We start from the raw sequence: 23666 nt of genomic DNA, 5'->3' as shown, positions 1-23666 counted from the left end.
TTTGATGCCTTTGATTTCCTTTTGTTGTCTGATTGCTGATGCTAGAACTTCCAGCACTATATTAAACAGCAGCGGTGACAGTGGGCATCCCTGTCGTGTTCCTGATCTCAGGGAAAAAGCTCTCAGTTTTTCCCCGTTGAGGATGATGTTAGCTGTGGGCTTTTCATAAATGGCCTTTATGATCTTTAAGTATGTTCCTTCTATCCCGACTTTCTCAAGGGTTTTTATTAAGAAAGGGTGCTGGATTTTGTCAAAGGCCTTTTCTGCATCGATTGACAGGATCATATGGTTCTTCTCTTTTTTTTTGTTAATGTGATGTATCACGTTGATCGATTTGCGAATGTTGAACCAGCCCTGCATCCCAGGAATGAATCCCACTTGATCATGGTGAATAATTCTTTTTATATGCTGTTGAATTCGATTTGCTAGTATCTTATTAAGAATTTTTGCATCCATATTCATCAGGGATATTGGCCTGTAGTTCTCTTTTTTTACTGGGTCTCTGTCTGGTTTAGGAATCAAAGTAATACTGGCTTCATAGAATGAGTCTGGAAGTTTTCCTTCCCTTTCTATTTCTTGGAATAGCTTGAGAAGGATAGGTATTATCTCTGCTTTAAATGTCTGGTAGAACTCCCCTGGGAAGCCATCTGGTCCTGGACTCTTATTTGTTGGGAGATTTTTGATAACCGATTCAATTTCTTCGCTGGTTATGGGTCTGTTCAAGCTTTCTATTTCCTCCTGATTGAGTTTTGGAAGAGTGTGGGTGTTTAGAAATTTGTCCATTTCTTCCAGGTTGTCCAATTTGCTGGCATATAATTTTTCATAGTATTCCCTGATAATTGTTTGTATCTCTGAGGGATTGGTTGTAATCATTCCATTTTCATTCATGATTTTATCTATTTGGGTCATCTCCCTTTTCTTTTTGAGAAGCCTGGCTAGAGGTTTGTCAATTTTGTTTATTTTTTCAAAAAACCAACTCTTGGTTTCGTTGATCTGCTCTACCGTTTTTTTAGATTCTATATTGTTTATTTCTGCTCTGATCTTTATGATTTCTCTTCTTCTGCTGGGTTTAGGCTGCCTTTGCTGTTCTGCTTCTATTTCCTTTAGGTGTGCTGTTAGATTTTGTATTTGGGATTTTTCTTGTTTCTTGAGATAGGCCTGGATTGCAATGTATTTTCCTCTCAGGACTGCCTTCGCTGCATCCCAAAGCGTTTGGATTGTTGTATTTTCATTTTCGTTTGTTTCCATATATGTTTTAATTTCTTCTCTAATTGCCTGGTTGACCCACTCATTCGTTAGTAGGGTGTTCTTTAACTTCCATGCTTTTGGAGGTTTTCCAGACTTTTTCCTGTGGTTGATTTCAAGCTTCATAGCATTGTGGTCTGAAAGTATGCATGGTATAATTTCAATTCTTGTAAACTTATGAAGGGCTGTTTTGTGACCCAGTATATGATCTATCTTGGAGAATGTTCCATGTGCACTCGAGAAGAAAGTATATTCTGTTGCTTTGGGATGCAGAGTTCTAAATATATCTGTCAAGTCCATCTGATCCAATGTATCATTCAGGGCCCTTGTTTCTTTATTGACTGTGTGTCTAGATGATCTATCCATTTCTGTAAGTGGGGTGTTAAAGTCCCCTGCAATGACCACATTCTTATCAATAAGGTTGCTTATGTTTATGAGTAATTGTTTTATATATCTGGGGGCTCGGGTATTTGGCGCATAGACATTTATAATAGTTAGCTCTTCCTGGTGGATAGACCCTGTGATTGTTATATAATGCCCTTCTTCATCTCTTGTTACAGCCTTTAATTTAAAGTCTAGTTTGTCTGATATAAGTATGGCTACTCCAGCTTTCTTTTGGCTTCCAGGAGCATGACAAATAGTTCTCCATCCCCTCACTCTCAATCTAAAGGTGTCCTCAGATCTAAAATGAGTCTCTTGTAGACAGCAAATAGATGGGTCTTGTTTTTTATCCATTCTGATACCCTATGTCTTTTAGTTGGCGCATTTAATCCATTTACATTCAGTGTTATTATAGAAAGATATGGGTTTAGAGTCATTGTGATGTCTGTATGTTTTATGCTTGTAGTGATGTCTCTGGTACTTTGTCTCACAGGATCCCCCTTAGGATCTCTTGTAGGGCTGGTTTCGTGGTGACAAATTCCTTCAGTTTTTGTTTGTTTGGGAAGACCTTTATCTCTCCTTCTATTCTAAATGACAGACTTGCTGGATAAAGGATTCTCGGCTGCATATTTTTTCTGTTTAGCACACTGTAGATATCGTGCCAAGCCTTTCTGGCCTGCCAAGTTTCAAAGGAGAGATCAGTCACGAGTCTTATAGGTCTCCCTTTATATGTGAGGGCACGTTTATCCCTTGCTGCTTTCAGAATTTTCTCTTTATCCTTGTATTTTGCCAGTTTCACTATGATATGTCGTGCAGAAGATCGATTCAAGTTACGTCTGAAGGGAGTTCTCTGTGCCTCTTGGATTTCAATGCCTTTTTCCTTCCCCAGTTCAGGGAAGTTCTCAGCTATAATTTGTTCAAGTACCCCTTCAGCACCCTTCCCTCTCTCTTCCTCCTCTGGGATACCAATTATGCGTATATTATTTTTTTTTAGTGTATCACTTAGTTCTCTAATTTTCCCCTCATACTCCTGGATTTTTTTATCTCTCTTTCTTTCAGCTTCCTCTTTCTCCATAACTTTATCTTCTAGTTCACCTATTCTCTCCTCTGCCTCTTCAAGCCGAGCCATCGTGGATTCCATTTTGTTTTGCATTTCGTTTAAAGCGTTTTTCAACTCCTCGTGACTGTTCCTTAGTCCCTCGATCTTTGTGGCAAGAGATTCTCTGCTGTCCTGTATACTGTTTTCAAGCCCAGCAATTAATTTTATGACTATTATTCTAAATTCACTTTCTGTTATATTATTTAAATCCTTTTTGATCAGTTCATTAGCTGTTGTTATTTCCTGGAGATTCTTCTGAGGGGAATTCTTCCGTTTGGTCATTTTGGAGAGTCCCTGGCGTGGTGAGGACCTGCAGTGCACTTCCCCTGTGCTGTGGTGTATAACTGGAGTTAGTGGGCGGGGCCGCAGTCCGACCCGATGTCTGCCCCCAGCCCACTGCTGGGGCCACAGTCAGACTGGTGTGTGCCTTCTCTTCCCCTCTCCTAGGGGCGGGATTCACTGTGGGGTGGCGTGTCCCGTCTGGGCTACTTGCACACTGCCAGGCTTGTGTTGCTGGGGATCTGGCGTATTAGCTGGGGTGGGTGGGCAAGGTGCATGGGGGCTGGAGGGGCAGGCTTAGCTCGCTTCTCCTTAGGTGATCCACTTCAGGAGGAGCCCTGTGGCAGCGGGAGGGAGTCAGATCCGCTGCCGGAGGTTTGGCTCCGCAGAAGCACAGAGTTGGGTGTTTGCGCGGAGCGAGCAAGTTCCCTGGCAGGAACTGGTTCCCTTTGGGATTTTGGCTGGGGGATGGGCGGGGGAGATGGCGCTGGCGCCTTTGTTCCCCGCCAAGCTGAGCTCTGCCGTCCGGGGGCTCAGCAGCTCTCCCTCCCTTTGTCCTCCAGCCTTCCCGCTTTCCGAGCAGAGCTGTTAACTTATGACCTCCCAGACGCTAAGTCGCGCTTGCTGTCGGAACACAGTCTGTCCGGCCCCTCCGCTTTTGCCAGCCAGACTTGGGGGCTCTGCTTGGCCGGCGAGCCGCCCCTCCGCCCCGGCTCCCTCCCGCCAGTCCGTGGAGCACGCACCGCCTCGCCGCCCTTCCTACCCTCTTCCGTGGGCCTCTAGTCTGCGCTTGACTCCGGAGACTCCCTTCTGCTAATCCTCTGGCGGTTTTCTGGGTTCTTTAGGCAGGTGTAGGTGGAATCTAAGTGATCGGCAGGACGCGCTGTGAGCCCCGCGTCCTCCTACGCCGCCATCTTCCGGAACCCCCCTAGTTTTGTATTTTCTATCACTGATTTTTCCATCCAATCAATCAATATAGCAATCAATACACATCCTCCTGGACACTCAGTGGGTGCTTTCAGGGTTGGGACACTGTTTAATCTCTCTTTGGGACCCACAGGGATTGGCCCCAGAGAAAGCAGTGTCCATTCCAGGCAGTCAGCACATGTTTGCTGGCTGACCCCTTTCCTGCCACAGTCTTTGTCTCAAAGCTGTGCGTGTATGTAAACCCTCACACTTGGGTTGATTGAGCTAAGAGGCTGGAGAGCCCCTGGAGACATTCCCAAGGCCACAACAGAGATGGCAAGAGCGGTTTCAGCTGCCATTGCCCTCTTGGGGCAGGAAAAGGGGCCCAACTCCTCAGACCTGCCCAAAGAGTTCTTCCTGGTTTGCCTTCCTCTCTTATAGACTCTTGCATTAGAGAAGCCAAGCATCAAGGGTGATCACTGCCAGACAAGCTTCTGAGCAAAGATATCTGTTGGACTGAAACCATGAATGGGACAGGGTGGGCATTAGGAGTGAGTGGACTCTACAGACTTCTGCCAGATGACGAACCCATAGGATGAACCATGAGGACAAATGGCCACTGGGCCTTCCTGGCACACGGGGAAATCCACACACTGTTCAGGATGACTGTCCTGGTTTAAGAGTTGGCTTTTCTGAGCAGTGTTGCTCTTGGCTGTCTCATCTGCTTTGCCCTCTGGAGTATAAATAAACCTCCTCCTCCTCCTGTTACCTCTCCACTAGTCACCATTTGAATTCAAAGAAAACTCTAAGAGTGAGCTGAGAGCACTTTCTCTAGCTGTCCACCCCCTCAATTTTTTGTTTTATGCAAGTTGAAATAAAAACCTTCCCAGGCAGAACTGGCTGCCATTCTTAGAAGCTGCTGGATCAGAAACCCATTAGACGTAAACTCTGATTGCACTTCTGTCTAGAATAAAGCCAATTCTAGTTGTGCCAACTTTAAAGGAAACTACAAACAGTGCTCCTGACTGCATCACTCAGCCCTAAAGGAGTGTGAGGCACAGTGGCTGTCCTGATCTGATGGGGACAGTGCCCATCGAGCTGGGCTGGGGGCAGTCTACTGAGTTGGAAGCCAAAGAAAGATAAGGAATGGGGAGGGGATAGGGCATGAGATCCATAAACCTGAAGTGCAACAGTCTTTAAATCTATCATTAAGTTTCCCATACTAACAGAAGCTATGATTTTATTGAAACAGAACAAAAAAACCCTTTGGATATTAAATCTGGCATCTTCTCATGAGGAAGAATACACTGCTTGGAATTTTAGAGCTAAAGGATTTAGAACTTGCTACATTTGCTCATTTTGTAGATAAGAAACCTGAGGCCTAGAGACATCAAGGGGCTTGCCACATGGTGGGCTGGGGGAAGGATTAAAGGCCTAATCCAGTCTCTTGGCACCCTGTCCAATGCTGTCTGTCTACTCAGCTTCCCCAAGGGCTGCTGAATGAGGAAGCAAGGGTTTGACCCATGGGTGATGGTTGCCAATGGCTCAAAGTTCTTACCACTTGGTGCTTGGAGGGACCCTCATTGTGTCTGTATGATCACCACTAAAAATGTCAGCCTGCCATTGGGTGAGAGCAGGCAGTGCTATTGCCACAGCAAGGGTGTCTGCAGGAGAGGCAGCTCTGAGACTGAGGAGAGTATACATGGGTGCAGGGAGCCTTGCTGTCTCCCCTTGGCCCTGTGGACCCTAGCAGTTAGAAGATTGGTTCTTCCAGCTATCAATGACTACTAGACACAGAGATGCCATTGTCTTTACTGACGATGCTTTTGACTATGTGGGCTTTTGTGTGTGAGGGGGAGGGGGTCTCATGGAGGTGAACCCAAGAGTGTAAATCGTTTCTGTGGGTTTGTGGATAAATGACACCCTAGCCTTTCATGCTCATGTAGGGCTAGATAACTTCCAGGGCTTGGTGTTGATGAAATTGAGTTAGCATATTACTAGAATTGACAGAGAACACACCCGCCACAATGTCTGGCTGCTGTATATGCAGCACTGCCTTCAGAAGCCCCCAGATCCAGGAGGACACTCGCTGTCAACCCAGTACCATCTGGAGGTGGTCCTGGTTTTCACTTCCTCTCTGTTTTGTTCTTTGGTGATGAAACCTCTTGCTCTGTGGTTGCTGTGCATGTTGGGTTAACCCCACAGGGTAGATACAAAGTAAGCCCCAGGTTCCTATGGAAAATCTCTCAGGCCTCCCTACTTCTGCACCTGCCAACGTACATCTTTCAGCTGTAAGGGCTTGGCCCAGGGGCCTCTTGGGAAGAAAATGTGACTAGTACTTCCTGGATGTCCTGCTGCTCTCTCTCAGCACCACTGAGGCTCCACAGAAGCAGTCTTGTGGATATGGCAGGGGCAGATGGATAGAGTGGTTCCACCTTGTTCTGGGAGATAGGCTTCCTGGAGGCAGCAGGGATGGCCTTGGCCTCAGGGGCCGCAAGGGCTGTGACACTCAGGAGGAAGGTCCTCCAAGTCACCTCTTGGGTAATGGGCTTCAGGAAGTGCAATTCTGTACCACCTGAATTCTGAAATATTTTATGTACACATAATCACTTTTCTTTATGCAACCTGAAGGAAACAAGAACTATGTACTTCTTTCTCTTATTAAAATCTTTTTTAACGTTTATTTATTTTTGAGACAGAGAGAAACAGAGCATGAATGGGGGAGGGTCAGAGAGAGGGAGACACAGAATCTGAAACAGGCTCTAGGCTCTGAGCTGTCAGCACAGAGCCCAACGCGGGGCTCGAACTCACAGACTGCGAGATCATGACCTGAGCCGAAGTCGGCTGCTTAACCGACTGAGCCACCCAGGTGCTCCTATTTTAAAGTTGAGTCAATTCTATGTACTTTCCTCATTGTTCTCATTGTGGGGTCTCTTCCTCTGGAAGGCTATATGGGCTCCCTTACAGCATCACAGCTGGGTTCCAAGAAAGACAGGGCTGTGGCTGGGGTCTCACAGGGCCTAGACCTAGGTCCATCAGAGAGGGGTGCTCCCTGTGTTCCAGCATCAAAGCAGTCCACCAGCCTGCATTCAAGAGGTGGGGGACAGGCTCCTCATCTTGCTGGAGTGTACACCATCACTTACAGGGGATGAAATGTTGTTAGCCATCTTTGGGATCCCCTGCCACAGTTATAATCTTCATTCACAATTCTATATGTTCTATTAAAATGAAGATCCAGGCCAAATGGTGAAGCAGATAATAAGGAAGGAGCGGGGGTGCTGGATGTTACTGCTGCTCCTCCACTGTTTATTTCTTTGGGTTCAGTTTCCTCATTTGTTCCACCAGGGGGTTGATAATTAACAGAAATTGATAGCCCTAATTTTTAAGCTAAGTAAAAGATGCATCTGGCATAGAGCAAGGCACATGTCTAGTGCTAGCTGTTGTCACTGGCTTACCAGCCTTAAAATCCTTTATTCTCTGGCAGAAGACAGGCATTACACACACACACACACACACACACACACCCACACACACACACACGGCCTGGGGTTGACTTCCAGTGGAAGCTCCTCCAAAAGACCCTCTTCTGCAGCGTATTTCCCTTTCCAGACCTTACAGCTAACAGGAAGTAATCTTTCCCAAACCCAAAGAACTCAACCAACCAGTTTTCCAAATTCCCTTTCCCCTCTGTTTGTCTTCTTTAGTATGTGTTTACTCCTTGGGTGTTGAAATATTTAAGTATCTGGTTGAGACAAGATTCTATGAGTTTCCTTCTTAGCTTGACAACAAGAACACAGCCTCCACCACTGGGCTTCCTGTGTGCCCATTCCAGGCTAGACTTTTCAGATACTACTGCATTTAGTCTTGACTGAGGCCCTGGGGAAAGAGATGTTACTCTTGTTTTGAAGAAAAGGAAAATGAGGCGCAGAGAGGTTAAGAAACTTGCTCAGGGTCACAGAGCTCGAAAAGTCAACGTTTGAACCCAGGCCACAGACGCTGGAGCAATGGGAGAAACCTTCATGTTTCCAAATCAGCCAAGGTTAGTAGGCCATTTGCTTCCCTGTTACACTCTCGCTCACCTCCCCTTAGCAGGTGACCTCCGCGAGGGCTGAGGCCAGCAGCTGGCTGATAAGAACATCAGACTCCGGACCAACGTCCTGGCCCAAGGACCACTAACCAGCCCATTTGGCCCACGGGAGCCGCTTGTGTGTGTGTTGGGGGGTGGGGCATGGGCCAGCCTGGCAGGGTGACTGGCTCACTCTCAAGGGTACACAAAGGGATTAATACTTTGACTTCAACCTATGAGATGCTGAAACGACCTAACTTTGGTGGTCCTCGGACCCACCTGCGCGCTTCTCTCCACCAGTCACATTCTGCGCTGGCTCCTTCCTATTGCAGACGGTTCCGGGAGCCACTGCCTGGGAGCCTGCGTCCCCCAACGCAAACAGGTCGCTGTTTTGTTCTGTTTTGTTTTTTCGTGGCGCAGCTCTCAGATCCTTAAGACCCACAAACTGAAACCAAAACATCCTGGCCTGATGCCCAGAGTCTGGACGGGAGCGAAGAGACGGGAGGCGGGCTGTGGCATCGCAGTCCCGCGAGAGCCGCGGCCCTCCCTCTGGTATGCATGCCCCAGCGCTTCTTCCTCCGCGGACCCCTTCTCAAAGGCGGGAGAAGAAAGGGTGGGACCCGGGCAGGTCCGGGAGAGAGGCAGGTCGCTACAGGACCCGGGCCCCGAGATGTGGGTGGTGGCCGGAGGGCGGAGACGGGGCGGGGCTCGCGGAGACACCAAAGGGCGCCTACGGCTCTCCGCCTCAGATCCTGGTTCAAGAGTGCCTCCGGGCGTCGGGCAAGATGGCTGCGCGCGGGTTGGGTCGCAGCTTGGGGAGACTCCTGGGCAGCCTGAGCTGGCGCTCCGGTCAGCCCGCGAGGCCGCTTCGCGGGGTGAGCGCCCCCGCCGCAGCCGCAGCGCAGCCCGGCTCATACCAGGCGCAGATCGCACAGGCGGCCCGAGAGCCCGCCGCTTTCTGGGGGCAGCTGGCGCGGGACATGCTCGTGTGGGACACCCCCTATCATACCGTCTGGGATTGTGACTTCAGCAGCGGCAAGATCGGCTGGTTCCTGGGAGGCCAATTAAACGTGTCTGGTGAGTGGGTTGCCGGGGACCCAGGACGCCTTCAGCTCACGCGTCTCGAGGGGACGTAACAGAAACTGGCGGGCCCAGCCGTCCCCGGCCCGGCGGGTCAGGCCCCACGGGAGGCCCTTTTTCCAGTCTTCTGCTAGTCGAGCTCTCAACTGTGGCGCCTCGCCATCCCCGCCCCCATCCAACCCAGCCCGGCAGGCTCCAACTGCCACTGCAACTCCGCGCCCCGACTCCACCTTCCCGGCTTCCGCACGCGCCTGTGGAGACCTCCGGGCATGAGCTTGAGTCGCCCAAAAGCTGGCCTTGTCCCAGCGCGGCTCCTCTCTCCACTGCCTCCAGAGTTAACTACTTGGTTCCACCGCACTGCGGAGCGCGCGCCTGCGGAGTTGCGGGCGAACTATGTGCCAGGCTGGGGTGTAGGGTATGGGGCGCAGAGGTGTCCGTCAGGACTTGCCCGCTCCTATCCCTGGGGGAGGCAAAAAACGATAAGTGTCTGACTTGTCATCGCCAGTTGCGGGGCCCAGCGACTTGCCTGGGGAGAAACTACCCATGTAAACAAACATAGGAGTGGAAGGCATTCGGGTAGGAACAAATCCTGAGCCAACAGTAGGAATCGGTTATTTCCTTGCTCCTGGGACTTTGGGTGGGAAGGATGGAATGGGTGTCTCCTAACTGACAGTTTCAGCTGCACCCGGAAGACCCACGACTTGCTTCAGACCTGGTGGTGATTGAGACCCCATTAACCAGTTTCATATCTGCTGAGATTGAATCCGTTATAGTTTCATTAAGATTTGGGATTGGTAACACAGTGTTCCCATACCACAAGGGGAGAAGGTCCAGGAACTGGAGGCAGTAGTGGCCAGGCAGGGTAGGCCTGGTGTTGGTCTGCTGGGGCAGGATGGGACTTGCAGGCAGGTGCGGTGGTCAGAGGGGCTGCCTCCTGTCTGGGAATATGGAGTTAGATGGGCTCTGGGAGTTGTTTAAGAAAAGGGCCTTCAGGTCTTCACCGCAGGGCCATGCCAGGGTCTGAACTTGGAGGTTGGATCTGCTGTCTGGCACAGCTCCACCAAGTTTTTCTACTCAGAGCCTCAGTCTCCTCCTGTGCAAACTGGGGGTGATAATGCCCACCTGCTACTCTGGTTGTCAGGACAGAGTGCCAGAAAGTATGGACCAGTCCAGCATTTATTGGTGATCAATAGGTAGTAATGATTTTAACTTATTACATTCTGAAGTGGTCTTAAAATTATAGGTAGTGCCTGGCAATTATTTTTCCAGCAAAGAAACTTAAGGGAACTTTGGACCATATATATATTTTTTCATACTGTACATTACTTTGCTGGTTTAATCAAAATGAGTCACTTACTAGCTAAGTGTTTTCTCTAAAATTGAGTCAGCAACAAGTGTCCTTGAACTAAGCAGGGGGAACCAACCCTTAGGTTTGCAGAGTTGGTGGAATGTGCCTTTGAAGGGGAGGACATGACTTACAGAAGGAAGGTGCATAAAGTGCAGCTCCTTGAGGCTGCTTTTGGACGTGGAAGGCCTGAAGTGGCTGTGAACATTCATGGTTAGCTTGTGCGCACTTGCAGCCTCTTACTCTTTGATAAGAGAGTGAGGATGGACCTTGTGGGGCAGGTACCTAGGGCCTGGTGAACCTCAGTCAGTCACGGCAGGGTGTGGTCAGCAAGAATTCTTCTGCCTCTTTTTCCTTCACTTATTTCTCCTTTATGGCTGCCTAGCCAGCAGCTGAGCTTCAGGAAACTGTTATGGAGAGAGACAGCTTTTTGCAGCTTCCTTCCTCCAGTGTGTATGCCCACCCATTCATCTGCCTGGGATATCTCTGTCCTTTGCCAGTGTCTGTAAATCACAGAGGTGACACTATGGAAGAGGATCAGGCCAGGCCATAGCTGCCCTGAGTACCACCTAGAGAGTTGTGGAAGGGGTGGGGGTGTTTTGGCCTGATCTGTCTGTGTGATAGCACAATGATGGCTTGTTCCAAAGGTGCATTGCTCTCAAAACTGCCATTACCCCTTCAGGGTACTAGCAACTGTACTAGCAGTTCTCAAAGTGTGGTCCCCAGACCAGCAGTATCAGCATCACCTGGGAACTGTTTAGAAACACAAGTTCTCAGACTCCATGCTAGACTGTCAGAATCAGAACCCCAGTGAGTGGGGCCCTGCCATAACAAGCCCTCCATGCACATTCAAGGTGGAGAACCACTGACCTATCAACCCCAAACCAGGGCAGATGAAGGCACTTTTGAAATGGGCAGGATTGGGATTAGTGTCCTGGAGATGACTCTGGTGAACAAACAAAAATGGTATATGAGTGATGCAGTACAGTTTAGTGGTCCTGGGTGTGTCTAGAATCACACCTAGGTTTGAGTCCTTACTTTCCCCTTACTGTTCTTTGTATGCATCTCCTCCTCTGTAAAGTACAGATAGCGTATAACCAAACTCTGTTCTAATTACTATTGTTGCATATCCACCACCCCACGTTTACTGGCGTAAGGTAGCAACCATTTTATTACTCTTGCAGATTCTGTGGCTCAGGGCTTTGGACAAGGCCTGTTGGGGATGACTTGTTTCTGCTCCTGAAGGCTGTCTGGGCTGTTGCATCTGCCTTGCTTCTCAGTCCCAGGTCTGGGGCTTAGGCTGGGATGACTGCAGGCTGGGCTCAGCTGGAACTGTGGCCCAAAGCACCTACACAGGGCTTGTCACAGCATGTTGCTGGGCCCGGGGAATGCTGATGACCAGTGGTCTCAGAGACCAAAGCAGAAGCTGCTAGGCTTCTTCTGACCAGGAGGGAACAACCTGGGGACACATGGGGCCGTGGTTAGCAGCAAGTTAGAAGTGAGAGACCTTGTACCCAATCACTGGCTTTTGTTATTTATTAATGAATCATGGGGAAGCCTGTGACCTTGAACTTGGCCTTCAGCAGTGTTACTGGGAATGACGTTTTCTGTTAACAAGACCATAGGAGTTTGCATTGGATCAGTCTTGGATAAGCGGGAAGCAGGCTTTGGAAGACATGCTGGTGGCCGACATGGCTCTCAAAGTCCATCCTGGGGCTCTGGGATAGCTAGAGTGTCAGGTGGGGTCATGGTGTCAGAGGACCCCTGAGCAGAGCAGATAGAGTCTCCAGCCTTCACTGATTTGCTTCTATTACATTTACATAAAACTGCTTTTCAAGTTTCTGTGGAAAGCCAAGACCTAAAACTGATTCTAAAAAAGATTCTTTTTTTAATTAAGTTTTTTATTTTAGTTCCTATATAGTTAACATACAGTGTTATATTAGTTTCAGGTGTACAATATGGTGATTCAACAATTCTATGTATTACTCAGTGCTCATCATGATAAGTGTACTCTTTAATCCCTATCACCTATTTCACCCATCCCCATACCCACTTACCCTCTGATATTTGCAAATGACATAGCCGATAAAGGGTTAGTATCTAAAAAGGATTCTTACCAGTCTCTGTCTTTTGCAGGGCTCAACAGATTAAGGTTTTTGCTCTGTGGCGTATAAAGTCAGGATGTCAGGAAATTGCAAATGCAGAACTGGAGGGTAATGATGTGTGTTGGTTGCAAAACACACAACTAAATTCTGTTTTCTGAACACCAAATTCTGCATCAGATTTTTAAAAATTTTTTTATTGAACATTTTTTGAAATGTTTATTTACTTTTAAGAGAGAGAGACGAGTGCGAGCAGGGGAAAGACAGAGAGAGAGAGAGGGAGACACAGAGTCGGAAGCAGGCTCCAGGCTCTGAGCTGTCAGCACAGAGTCTGATGAGGGACTCGAACCCACGAACCGTGGGATTATGACCTGAGACGAAGTTGGACGCTTAACTGACTGAGCTACCCAGGTGCCCCAATGAATCAGATTTTTTTTTTTTAAATATGAGTTTCCTTACTTTTAAGCAAGGGTGTAGAAAAACTATTTTTAATCCAGAGATTTCTGGATGCTTTTTGGAGCATGAGTTGCAGCTGTGGAAACCATTTTGCTATACTTTTCTCCTCTTACAATTGCACCTCCCCTAATTCAGAAGACAGACACACTGAGAATAGAAGATGCTGCACTTCTGTGGTCCACTTTTCTGTCAATGGTTAAAGTAACTTTTCTAACGTCTTTCAAGGAAGTCTAAATGAAAGTCTAACCCCAGGTCTTAGGAGGAATGTCCTCCTGAAGACACTGAATCCTTCCCAGTTGTCAGACGCACAACTTACTTTAAATAGCAGATGCTTCTGGAAAATTGGCAAATATAATTTATGACTGATGTAATCTCTTAAAATATGCCAGGGAGATTTTCTATTTAAAGAAAACCCATTGTGAATCCCTTTGTGAATATTAACTCCCTCATTTCTTTTGATTAAAAAATTGAATTTCCGCATGTGGGTTCACTTAAAGTTGGGGAGGGGGAGGGAGGTACTTAAACATCTGACAAGAGTTCTTGAAAATCCCTACATAAGTGTGTGCCATCTTTATAATGGAAATGATAATCCTATTGTAATCTTTTTTAAAAAACACAGCTCAAGGGACGCCTGGGTGGCTCAGTCAGTTAAGCAGCTGGCTTAGGCTCAGGTCATGATCTTATAGCTTGAAGGCTCATGGGTTCGAGCCCTGAGTTGGGCTCTGTGCTGACAGCTCAGAGCCTGGAGCCTGCTTCCAATTCTGTGTCTCTCTCTCTCTGCCCCTCCCCTGCTCGTGCTCCATCTCTCTCTCTCTCTCTCTCTCAAAAATAAATAAACATTAAAAAAAAATAAAAAAAAAAACACAACTCAAAACCCATGAACCACCAGCAGGCATTTGCTTATCTGTTTGCAGAGTAGTGTCAGGCCTGGGTTGTAGATCTGTACTTAGGAACATGGTGGAACCTCTTCTCATCTCATCCTCATGACACCAGTGTGAGGTGGTTGGTCTTCCCATTGTACAGATGTGGAAATGAAGGCTGCAACTTAAGCATAGTGATGAACAGTACAGAAAACACGCCAATACCACAGGGCATACATTCTGCCCAGGAGACGAACCACAAATCAATAAGTGAGAAAATCCACACTGGGGTAACTTGCTCAAGATTTTTCTAGCTGCTAAGGAGAGAATTATGATAGCGCCCCTCCACCCCAACCCCATGATAAATGAATCTTAGGCACATGGTCCCTGTCCTCAGGGACTTGTGACCCAGATGGGGGAGGATTTTGCAGAGTTAGCATTATGTCCCAGAGTGGAGACCACCGGGCAGGTAAGTAAGCATTAAATGGTGTCAGCCATGGAGTGACAGGGAGGGAGAGGTCACTGTGTGCTAGGATATTGGAAAAGGCTTTTAGTAGGAGGTGGTGTTTGAGCTGAGCCTTAAATCGACCTAAGTCCTTGCCCACTTGTTCTTGGAGATGGAATTTTCTTGTCCCACTGCCCAGTTCTTTTGGTAGAAGCTTTGTTTTTAAATGTGGAGAAGGGGGGAGTGCTTGGGTGGCTCAGTTGGCATTTGACTCTTGATTTTTGCTCAGGTCATGATCGTAGGGGTGTGGGATCAAGCCCCATATTGGACTTCACACTCAGCGTGGAGTCGGCTTAAGATTCTCTCTCTCTCTCTCTCTCTCTCTCTCTCTCTCTCTCTATCTCCCTCCCTCCCTCCCTCCCTCCCTCCCTTCCCTCCCTTCCCTCCTTCCCTCCCTCTCTTTCTCTGCCCCTTCCCCTGCCTCAGATAAAAAAATTAAATGTGAAGAATTTCCTTTCTTTCACTCCCATCCCCCTTCTTTCTTTTCCTTCCTGCAATGAAGGCAATAGCAGGAACCATACACGTGTGTTAAAAGCCAACACATACATGGCATTTTAGGACCACTATCATCTCAGACCCTGAGCTGTGCTTTGTGTATGTGTTTGTGTCATCTGAGCATCATCCAGGGCAGCAGTGGAGGGTGCTTCTCTTGGGGACACAGCAGAACCATCTGACCCCATGCAGGAAACCCTCAAATGGCCTTTAATTCCTACCTTCTCTCTGAATCAGGAGCCATTACCCCCATGATGGATTAGGAAAGCAAGATTTAAATTAGATAAGCAAAGCACCGTCTGTGGTTAGTGAGTGGTTGGACAGGGTCCAGATACCAGAGCATGGGTTTTTCACATGACTCCAGGCTGCCATCCAGCAAAGGTCTGGCCAGATGTCTTACAGAGAGTCTTATTTTTTTAAAAAAAATTAATGTTTATTTATTTTTTAGAGAGAGACACAGAATGTGAGTGGGGGAGGGGCAGAGAGCAGGAGACATAGAATATGAAGCAGGCTCTAGGCTCCGTGCTGTTAGCACAGAGCCCGATGTGGGGCTTGATCTCATGAACTGTAACATCATGACCTGAGCTGAAGTTGGACACTTAACCGAATGAGCCACCCAGGTGCCCTGAATCTTTAATTACTCCTGTCCCCAAAGGGAAAAGAAAGGCCCCCCCGCCCACCCATCCCAAATCTAGAATAGATTGTGTGTAGATGTATGCATTCACATCTATCTGCTGGGGCAGGGTCCTGAACCACCACCAGCAGCAGCAGCAACAGCAGCAGCAGCAGCAGCAAGTGGGATCTTCCTAGAGGTGAAGATGTTCATGCCCACCCAGACCTGCTCATTCAGAGACTCAGGGTGAGGCCTTACCATCTCTGTGCTAACAAGCCCTCTGGGGGTTCTGGAGGATTCAGAAGTGCTAGTTTAGATTAGAAAGAGACTCTGAGGGATAAGGCCACAAAGACAAGAGGTCTGTTCTTTCCCTAGGCATGGAGCTAACCTGGTGTCCTTTAGACTCCAGTGTTACCCTCCAGCCTGAGGACTTGAATGGTCTGTCCATCATTCCGAGCTATGGTACTTCTTTGCTCTGTGCTATGGGTTAGGCTGCACAGGTACAAATATTGACAGGACATTGGGTCCCAGCCTACAGAGGGGCAGCAAGTGTAAACATCTCAGGAAAAGTTAGAGGGAGGCATGAGGTCCACAGGATGTGAAGTGCTTAGTGAGAGTGGGAACATGTAGGCCAAGACCTGCGCGAGTGTGGGCACCAGGTGAAAGGAAGTCGTGGGGACAATGGGACAGTGTCCCCCAGGCAAGGAGAAACAGCACAAAGGCCCAGAAGCAGGAAGGAGCTCACCAGACTCAACATGGACAGCAGTGAGAGGTAGATCATGCGCAGCCTTGGCGGATGCTTGTTGAACACTCCCTGTGTGCAGGGAAGGCACGTAGGGGATACTGCACCTGGGGTTCAGTGCTTACCTGCCTGGATTCCTGCCATCCATAAGCCCCAGGAAGATGGGGATACATGGCTGCTCTCACTGGCCACTCATCCACACCCTGGATTCCCAGTGTCCATCCTGTGGCACATATTTCTCCTCTACTTTTTGCAGCTCTTCCTTTTTGCTTGGTATAAACCAGGTGCAGGATGCCCTGCTGGGGTCTGAGGCTGTGAGGGTCTTGGCTTGAAGCTGGGCCATCACTCATGGGATGAGACGTATATCCTGGTTCCCTGGCTGCTGTGGGAACAAGCAATGCTGGGAGATGAATCCTGGGTGAGGCATCATGTGTGGTTTGTGGCCTTTTCCACTGTGGCCTTGGGCAGGTCACTAGACCACCCAGAGCACCTGGTAACTGTTTTCTAGGCTACACCTGAGCTGCCCACTTTTCAGGGTGACACAAAGGGTCAAACTCAGAGTGGGAGAAGGTATTTTAGAGCAGGCTTCTTGGTTCGGTGTGCACACATCTCAGGGGGTCTTCTGTGGGGCAGGTTTGGTGTGAGGCTTAGAGTTTGCTCTTATAACTAGCTCCCCTGTGATGCCTGGAACAGCCAGGGGCCAGTGAGCACTCATGTGCACATGGGAGCAGCCCCCTCCTCCCGCTGGACCACCCATCCCCACACAGTGCACAGCTGTAACCCAGTTTGTGGATTCTCAGCTGGGCACTTTCAGGTTTGTTGTGACCTTCCCAGGGTCATTTCTTCCTGATTCATCACTTAAATCCTTCAGGGCCCGGAAGCATGGGTGGAGGGTGGGGTGGTGGGCTGGTGTTGGGGGGTGGGGAAGTGGTGGGTATGAGTGAGAAAGGGTAAGTCCCTCCTGGGGAGGGGGCAGTCACTGCTTTAGTTCCTAGGTGAGGATGTGGCCTCATCTGCTGATTGTTCAAGAGAAGCCAGAAATCTGTGGTTTTGTGTGAAAACTCTTGATTTCTAAATTTTGGACTAATTGACCCCTCCCCCCCCCCCCCCACACCCACATACACACACTGACGTCAGGTTTCTTGTGCAAACCCAGATTTTGCCACCAATCTCCTCAGTTTGACTTCTTTTTGCATTTTCTATCTGCTGTTTTTTTCTTCTCCCTTTTTTTTTTAATGTTTATTTATTTTTGAGAGAGAGGGGGAGAGAGAGAGAGAGAGAGAGAGAGAGAGAGGAAGAGAGGGAGAGGGGCAGAGAGAGAGGGAGACACAGAATCTGAAGCAGGTTCCAGGCTCTGAGCTGTCAGCACAAAGCCTGACGCGGCACTCGAACTGATGAACTGTGAGATCATGACCTGAGCCGAAGTTGGACACTTAACCGACTGAGCCACCCAGGCACCCCTCTATCTGCTAGTTTTATGACACTTCTTCTCTTTTGTTTTTCTAGTAATTTAAAGAACTTTCCTGCATCAGTAAGTACTAATAGTATTAATAATTTTTCCAGATGACCTCTATCTTTGTTTATTAAATTTTTTGAGGTATAACTTGTATACCTGTTAGGAGTCAGAAAGTTCAAATGAAAATTTGTTTAATGTTTATTCATTTTTGAAAGAGAGAGGGAGAGAGATAGAGCATGCACACATGCGGGTGCAAGGGAGGGGCAGAAAGAGAGGGAGACAGAGAATCCCAAGCAAGCTCTGTACTGTCAGTGCAGAACCCCATGTGGGGCTCAAACCCATGAACTGTTGAGATCATGACCTAAGCTGAAATCAAGAGTTAACTGACTGAGCCACCCAGGTAGCCCTGAAATTTTTTTTATTATAAGAGTAAATGATAGATAAAATAACCCAAGAAGGATAAAATGTAATTCAGATGCACATGCAGCTAAAGTATGTAAATATTTTCATGTGGGTTCACCCTGTCAAGAATTATGGGAATCACATGATCTTTTATGAGCATCGGCTCCCATAACTTTTGTCAGAACAGTTATTTCAGCAAGAAATATTTATTAAAGTCCCTGTAGCTCACTGCATGGTATTATCAGTTGATAACAGTACCTTGCATTCATATAATAGCACTTCAACATTCAGTCTTTGTATTTGATCCCAATTATAGTCTTGTTGAGTTAAACATGGTAGATAATGCATATCCCATTTATATGGGATGATTTTGAATTGAAGAAGATAAGTAACTGCACTCAAAAGAAAAAAAAAAAAAAATATATATATATATATATATATATATACCTGAACACTGGGGTGACCCTGAAGACCAGGTTGGCAGAGGCCTGCTGGCCCCAAAAGCTGTTTGTGGTTTTTGTTTTTCCTGCTGAAGGAGAAGTGAGTAAGGAAAATCTGGCTGTGAGAGCTGATAGGAAAGGGTGCCTGCATGAACCAGGCAGATCGAAGCTCACCTTGAAATCAAGAGTACTGAACAGGATGTTAGCAAATGAACCTGATCTTACTAATCTTCAGGTTTACAGTAAATCATCAGAACTGATTTTCTGTTTTTGCGGGCAGTCATGTGATCTGAGCTTGGGTAACAGAGGGGGTGGGAAGCAGAACCTTCCGGAAAATGAGCATGACATTTCTCCATCATTTCATCACATGGAGTAGAGGCTTGTTTGTAGGGTACTGGCTGGACATGAGAAGGGATATGGATCCTTGTCTTGGGTCGCACCTCCAGCAGACTCCAGAGCTTTCTGCATGAACTGTATACTGAATCGGGCGGCCTGTTTGCATTAAGCATTCTTTCCAGCATCTCAGGTTACAGTGCTCAGCCCCAACTGCATGTTAGAACTACCCAGGGAGCCTTGAAAACCATGGAGCTAATTGGGTCAGGGTCCCTGGGGGTGACCTGGGTAACGCCCATGTGTGGCCAGGGTTGGGCCCGCAGAGATGAAGTGCCTGCTTCAGAGTATTCACAAGAGATCGCCCTGCACATGTGAAATCCTATTTGTGTACTGGTAGTTTCATTTTGCAGGCTCTGACAAATCACCTTTCCTGCAAGGAGGTAGAATACTTGCTTTTGAGGATGGTACGGTCCACCTCAGTGGAGAGTAGCCCAAGCCACAGCAAACCAAACCCTCCCCTTATCCAACTTTAAAAGCACCAAGTGTAACATCCGTAAAACCTGTTTTTGTGCAGTCAACTGCTTGGATCAGCATGTTCGGAAGTCCCCAGAGAGCGTCGCTTTGATCTGGGAGCGGGACGAGCCTGGAACTGAAGTGAGGATCACCTACAGGTATTGTGTTTCCCCTGACAGCATCTCAGTGCCCAGCAGGGTCTCCTGGCCCTTTACATCTGTGTCTGTGGTACACACCAGCCCCAAACACTTTTGATGGGCTGTTTATAGGAGCAAGATTGCCCAGCCTGGGGGAGGGCTGCCCTTGTTCACCTCAGCAATACTTGGTGCTGTTAGGTTCCCACAAAAAGAACTGGGTCTTTGGACACAAATATGACAAATGTTCAAGGCATGGAGAGGCTTTTGCCACAGTGCTGTGTGCTTCTGTCTGGTTCTGAGCAGGAGGTCATCTGAGTATCAAGGGCATGTTTCAGCTTTGGAAATGTTCTCTGGTCCCAGGAAAGTAAACATGAATGCAAACTGAATAAAATACATGCTGGAATTAACAAATGAGTCTAATTAGCATCTTTCTCCCAGTGCTCTGAGAGTGGCACCATAAATAAGATCAAGCCATTTCAAGAGGGGTCCTCCCGACATCTTTCTATTTCTATTCTGCTTTCTCTTTGTGCTTGGGATCTGTCCTGGAACACGTTCCATGTGTCAAGCACCTTTCGGGATGTTGTATGCATGTTGAGGGTTTGAAGGAACCCCGTGTCCAGGAATAGTAACCTGGCTTCCTAAAGCACTGCCTCCTTCTGGAACTGCCTTGCTCAGGGATCTCTGTGGTCAGTCACTGCAGGACATTGGTTTCCCCTTCCAAGGGGTAAGCCCCTCTCTGCTTAAGCCTAAAGTTACCTTTACAATGCTATCTCAGACCCACTGTGAATCTAAGTCATATGTCCTTCATCACTACGCACCCTTCACCATCAACTAGTGATCACTCTCCTTGTGGGCAGCTTGTGGCTTTTCTCGTCCAATTCAGCAAGTTTCATTGAGTGTCATTGTATCTGTCAGGACAGGCTGGGGTATATTGTAGTAACAAACAATCCCCAAATACATGGTAGCATGTGGCTGGATGGCCACTTTAGACTGAATAGTCTGAGAAGGTGACATTGGAGCTGAGGTCTTGTTGCCAAGAAGGAGTAGCCAAGATTGGGGGGAGAATTCTCAGGCCCACCTGGGACTCTTAATAAGCACAGGTGTCCAGGAAACACCTGTGGCTGGGGCAGTAGGAGCGAGGGGGGCATGGTAGAAGGAGTGTTCAGGGAAGGAGGGGGCCTGAGAGCGGCAATAACTCCCCTGCCACTTCGGTGACTTGGGGACTACTGGGCACCCCTAGTTTTCTGTTTGTTTCTCAGACTCAGGTTTTATCACAGACCAAATTCATCAAACCTGGTAAGAGTGTACTCATTGACTTTTGGTTGCAGCAAAGTGATGTTTGTTAATCTGCTGCAGCTCCTGGTGGGCACCACCTTACCATTCCCCAACCTCAACAACCCTCGGCTGTCCCAGCCTTTACCAGTGCCTGCATTGTTTGCTGACCTGTCTCTCCATGAGCCTGTACAGATAAACCTCTTGCCTCCATGCAGCCCACCAGCCAGCAGCATTGCCCCCTGGGAGCCTTGGGCCCCATGCTGACAACTGAGGCAGAGCCCCAGGCCCCTATGCACACTTGAGTTTGAGGAACACTGCTCTAACAAACAAACTGGCTTCACTGTTCATTACTATTATTGGCCCAGCTTGATTAATGTGTGATTCTTTAGTAAAAGATTAAGACTGTGGGTGGGGGTAGAAGGGCTTACCAACTGGTTGTTGGAGATAAGCTGACCCAGTGATGAACCATTTTCCCTTTGTCACTACCTCAGGTGTGCCTGGACTCCAAGGATACCCCCTTAACTGGACACCCCCCATCCACACTGAGTTAATGGTCAGCAGTGTTAAGTGATCCGAGAGCTGGGCTTGGTCTGGCCTGCTGAGATGTGTGGTTAAATGTAAGCCATGGGGGAATTTTCAGGACTGCAGCCAGTGTGTTAAATCTCAGTTCAGTTGCACCAAAGCAGTCCCAGGCAAGGGACATGCTTATGAGTACAGGCAAAGTATTTATTATTCTCTTTCTGAAAATAAGCAGACTTAGCTTGAAATGGTTTTATAAACCTTATCTGGACTTAGTACCAGATGACTGTTTCTAGTTGCTGTTTGAGTAAGTGTGTGTTTGAGTAAGTGTTTGAGTAAGTGTGTGTACAGGTTGTTTATAATTCCAGCTAGTTTTTGAGAGATATGGGTTAATTATTCTCCTGGTCATTTTAGGTTTTTGACATGAGGTTTTCTTTCTCCCTGTTCAGAGGAAAGCCACCTAGACATTGGTGCTGGATGTCCTGCCAACATATAAACTGCCACTAAAATAAAGTGCTCTCCTGCCCAGTGTCTCATGCAGTGGCAGCCAAGGTGACTTTGTCGGCATGAAGACCAAGTTCCAGACTTGGAGCTCTAGCTCTTTCAAGAAACTCTGTGGGGCTGGGGTTCTCAGAGGCTGTGTGCTGGGGACCACACCCACCTTGTCTGTTTGGAAGTTGTGGGTGGCCACTCCAAACTCTTCCCCCACTGTGACCTCAGACACAGAAGGTAGCAGGTTGATGAGTCCAGGACTCACCCCTGGGACAAGCACTGTGGCCTTTGCTCTGGACATGGAGGAATTTGCAATCTGCCATTCTGAAGCTGCCTCCTACTGGCTGGGTGATCTTGTGAAGCTCTGTAATCTCCCATCTGTAGGATGGGTTAATTGTGATAACCAAAGTGATTGTAGGCATGGGGAAGTGACAAAATGTGTTGGAGGTTAAAGTAGTACTTATTAAATGAACATGGTGATGATTATGGTAGCCGCTACTATTTATCAAGTACTTCCTGCGTTCCAGAACTGTTTTAAGCATTGTAGCTAAGTTATTTTGTTTAAGTACCACCACCTGATTACATAGGAATTATTATTGTTCTTATTGTTACTTCCAACATTTTATTATGGAAAATTCCATAATTTGAAAATTTTCAAGTAGTGCATCTACTGTCTCCCTACCACCTAGATTCTACCCTTAACATTTTACAATCCTTGTTTTTATCACATGTGATTTATATATCCATCCCTCCATGGGTCAGTCCATCTTATTTTTTGGATACATTTCATAGTAAGTTGAAGACATTAACATACATCCCCTGAGCAATTTGATGGCATGATATTAACTACAGTTAATTGTGTGTTTATTTTCTATTTTTTGCTGTGAGGTTTATATACAACAAAATGCACGTGTGCATTTGCTGAGTTTTGATCAATGTATATACCTGTATAACCCAAACCCCTATGAGATACATAACAATGAGCACTGTCCCAGAGGAGTCCCATGGCCTTTCTCAGTCACCATCCCTACCCTCCAGAAGCAACCGCTGTTCTGATTTTTTTTCCCAAATAGGTTGTCAAAGCTTTATCTTACAGATAAGGAGGAGACTCAGAGAGAGGAGTTGATCTGTCCTGGGGCAGCAAGGTCAGAGTGGTGAAGCCATGTCCCATTCATCACCTACCTCAGCCATGATCAGCAGTCTCACTGGGGCCCGATGATGGAGTCTCTCAAATGGGCTGATGCGGGGCCTCTGCCTGGGGTTTAGCTCACAGGGAATGGTCACTAACTTGTCTCATTCCTTGGGAGCCCAGAATCTCTCCCTTCTGTGACTGCTAAAGTTTTTTGAGGAAGCATGTTCCTGGAGAATCATTGTAGAGCTTGTAATGGGTGCAAGTGACACCTCCACCCTGCTTACCAGAATCTCCACTATTCATCACATGTCTGGGCAGACACACATGTGGTACACTTACACACATACATTTTGAGTGTGCTTATTCTCCAGGTGCGTTTCTACAACCTGCTTTCTCTTTGTGCTTGGGATCTGTCCTGGAACGTTCTCTTGGGTGGCAGGTAGGGTCCTGCCACCTGTTCTGGGAGCTGTGCCCAGAGTTGTCTGTGTGTGGACTCTGCTATTCTGAATACTGGCACATATTTGTAATCTCACCTCCATCGGGTAGGGAAGGCCTGGCAGGATTGGCTTTGGGAATCTTGGGGAGGCCCTGTGTCCTCGCCTGCCCCATCAGTTCCTTCCCTCTGCAACACCAGCTGGCACCGGTTCCAAGGCGTACCCTGCCAGATTGACCAGGAAAAGCTGCAGGAATGTGCTCAGCAGTGCAGGTGGGCCCTGGGATGGCAATGGGGCTCTGGGAGGAGGCGAGATAATCAGCATGGTTCTGTTGAGCTCCCTTCTTTAGAGGTGTGACACTT

General features: G+C 47.7%; 1 protein-coding gene across 3 annotated transcripts in view; it reads left to right on the top strand.

Moving 5' to 3' along the window:
• Positions 1 to 8190: 8190 nt before the first annotated feature.
• The window catches only part of ACSS1 (acyl-CoA synthetase short chain family member 1), a 60949-nt gene continuing 45473 nt past the window's right edge, over positions 8191 to 23666 (top strand). The window contains exons 1-2 of one of the 3 annotated variants that reach the window (XM_019437190.2): positions 8191 to 8358; positions 19377 to 19473. In XM_019437190.2, the coding sequence (XP_019292735.1) occupies positions 8217 to 8358; positions 19377 to 19473 (239 nt within the window). In that variant the 5' untranslated portion in view covers positions 8191 to 8216. Of the gene's footprint in view, positions 8359 to 8443; positions 9054 to 19376; positions 19474 to 23666 lie in introns of those variants that run through there. The other 2 variants (XM_019437191.2, XM_019437189.2) reach the window with 2 other exon arrangements.

The sequence above is a fragment of the Panthera pardus genome, unplaced genomic scaffold (genome assembly GCF_024362965.1).
Source record: "Panthera pardus isolate Hobbes unplaced genomic scaffold, ASM2436296v1 HiC_scaffold_25, whole genome shotgun sequence".
Taxonomy (NCBI): Eukaryota; Metazoa; Chordata; class Mammalia; order Carnivora; family Felidae; genus Panthera; species Panthera pardus.
The sequence above is the reverse complement of the archived record's forward strand: the minus strand, read 5'-3'. Positions and strand labels throughout refer to the sequence as shown.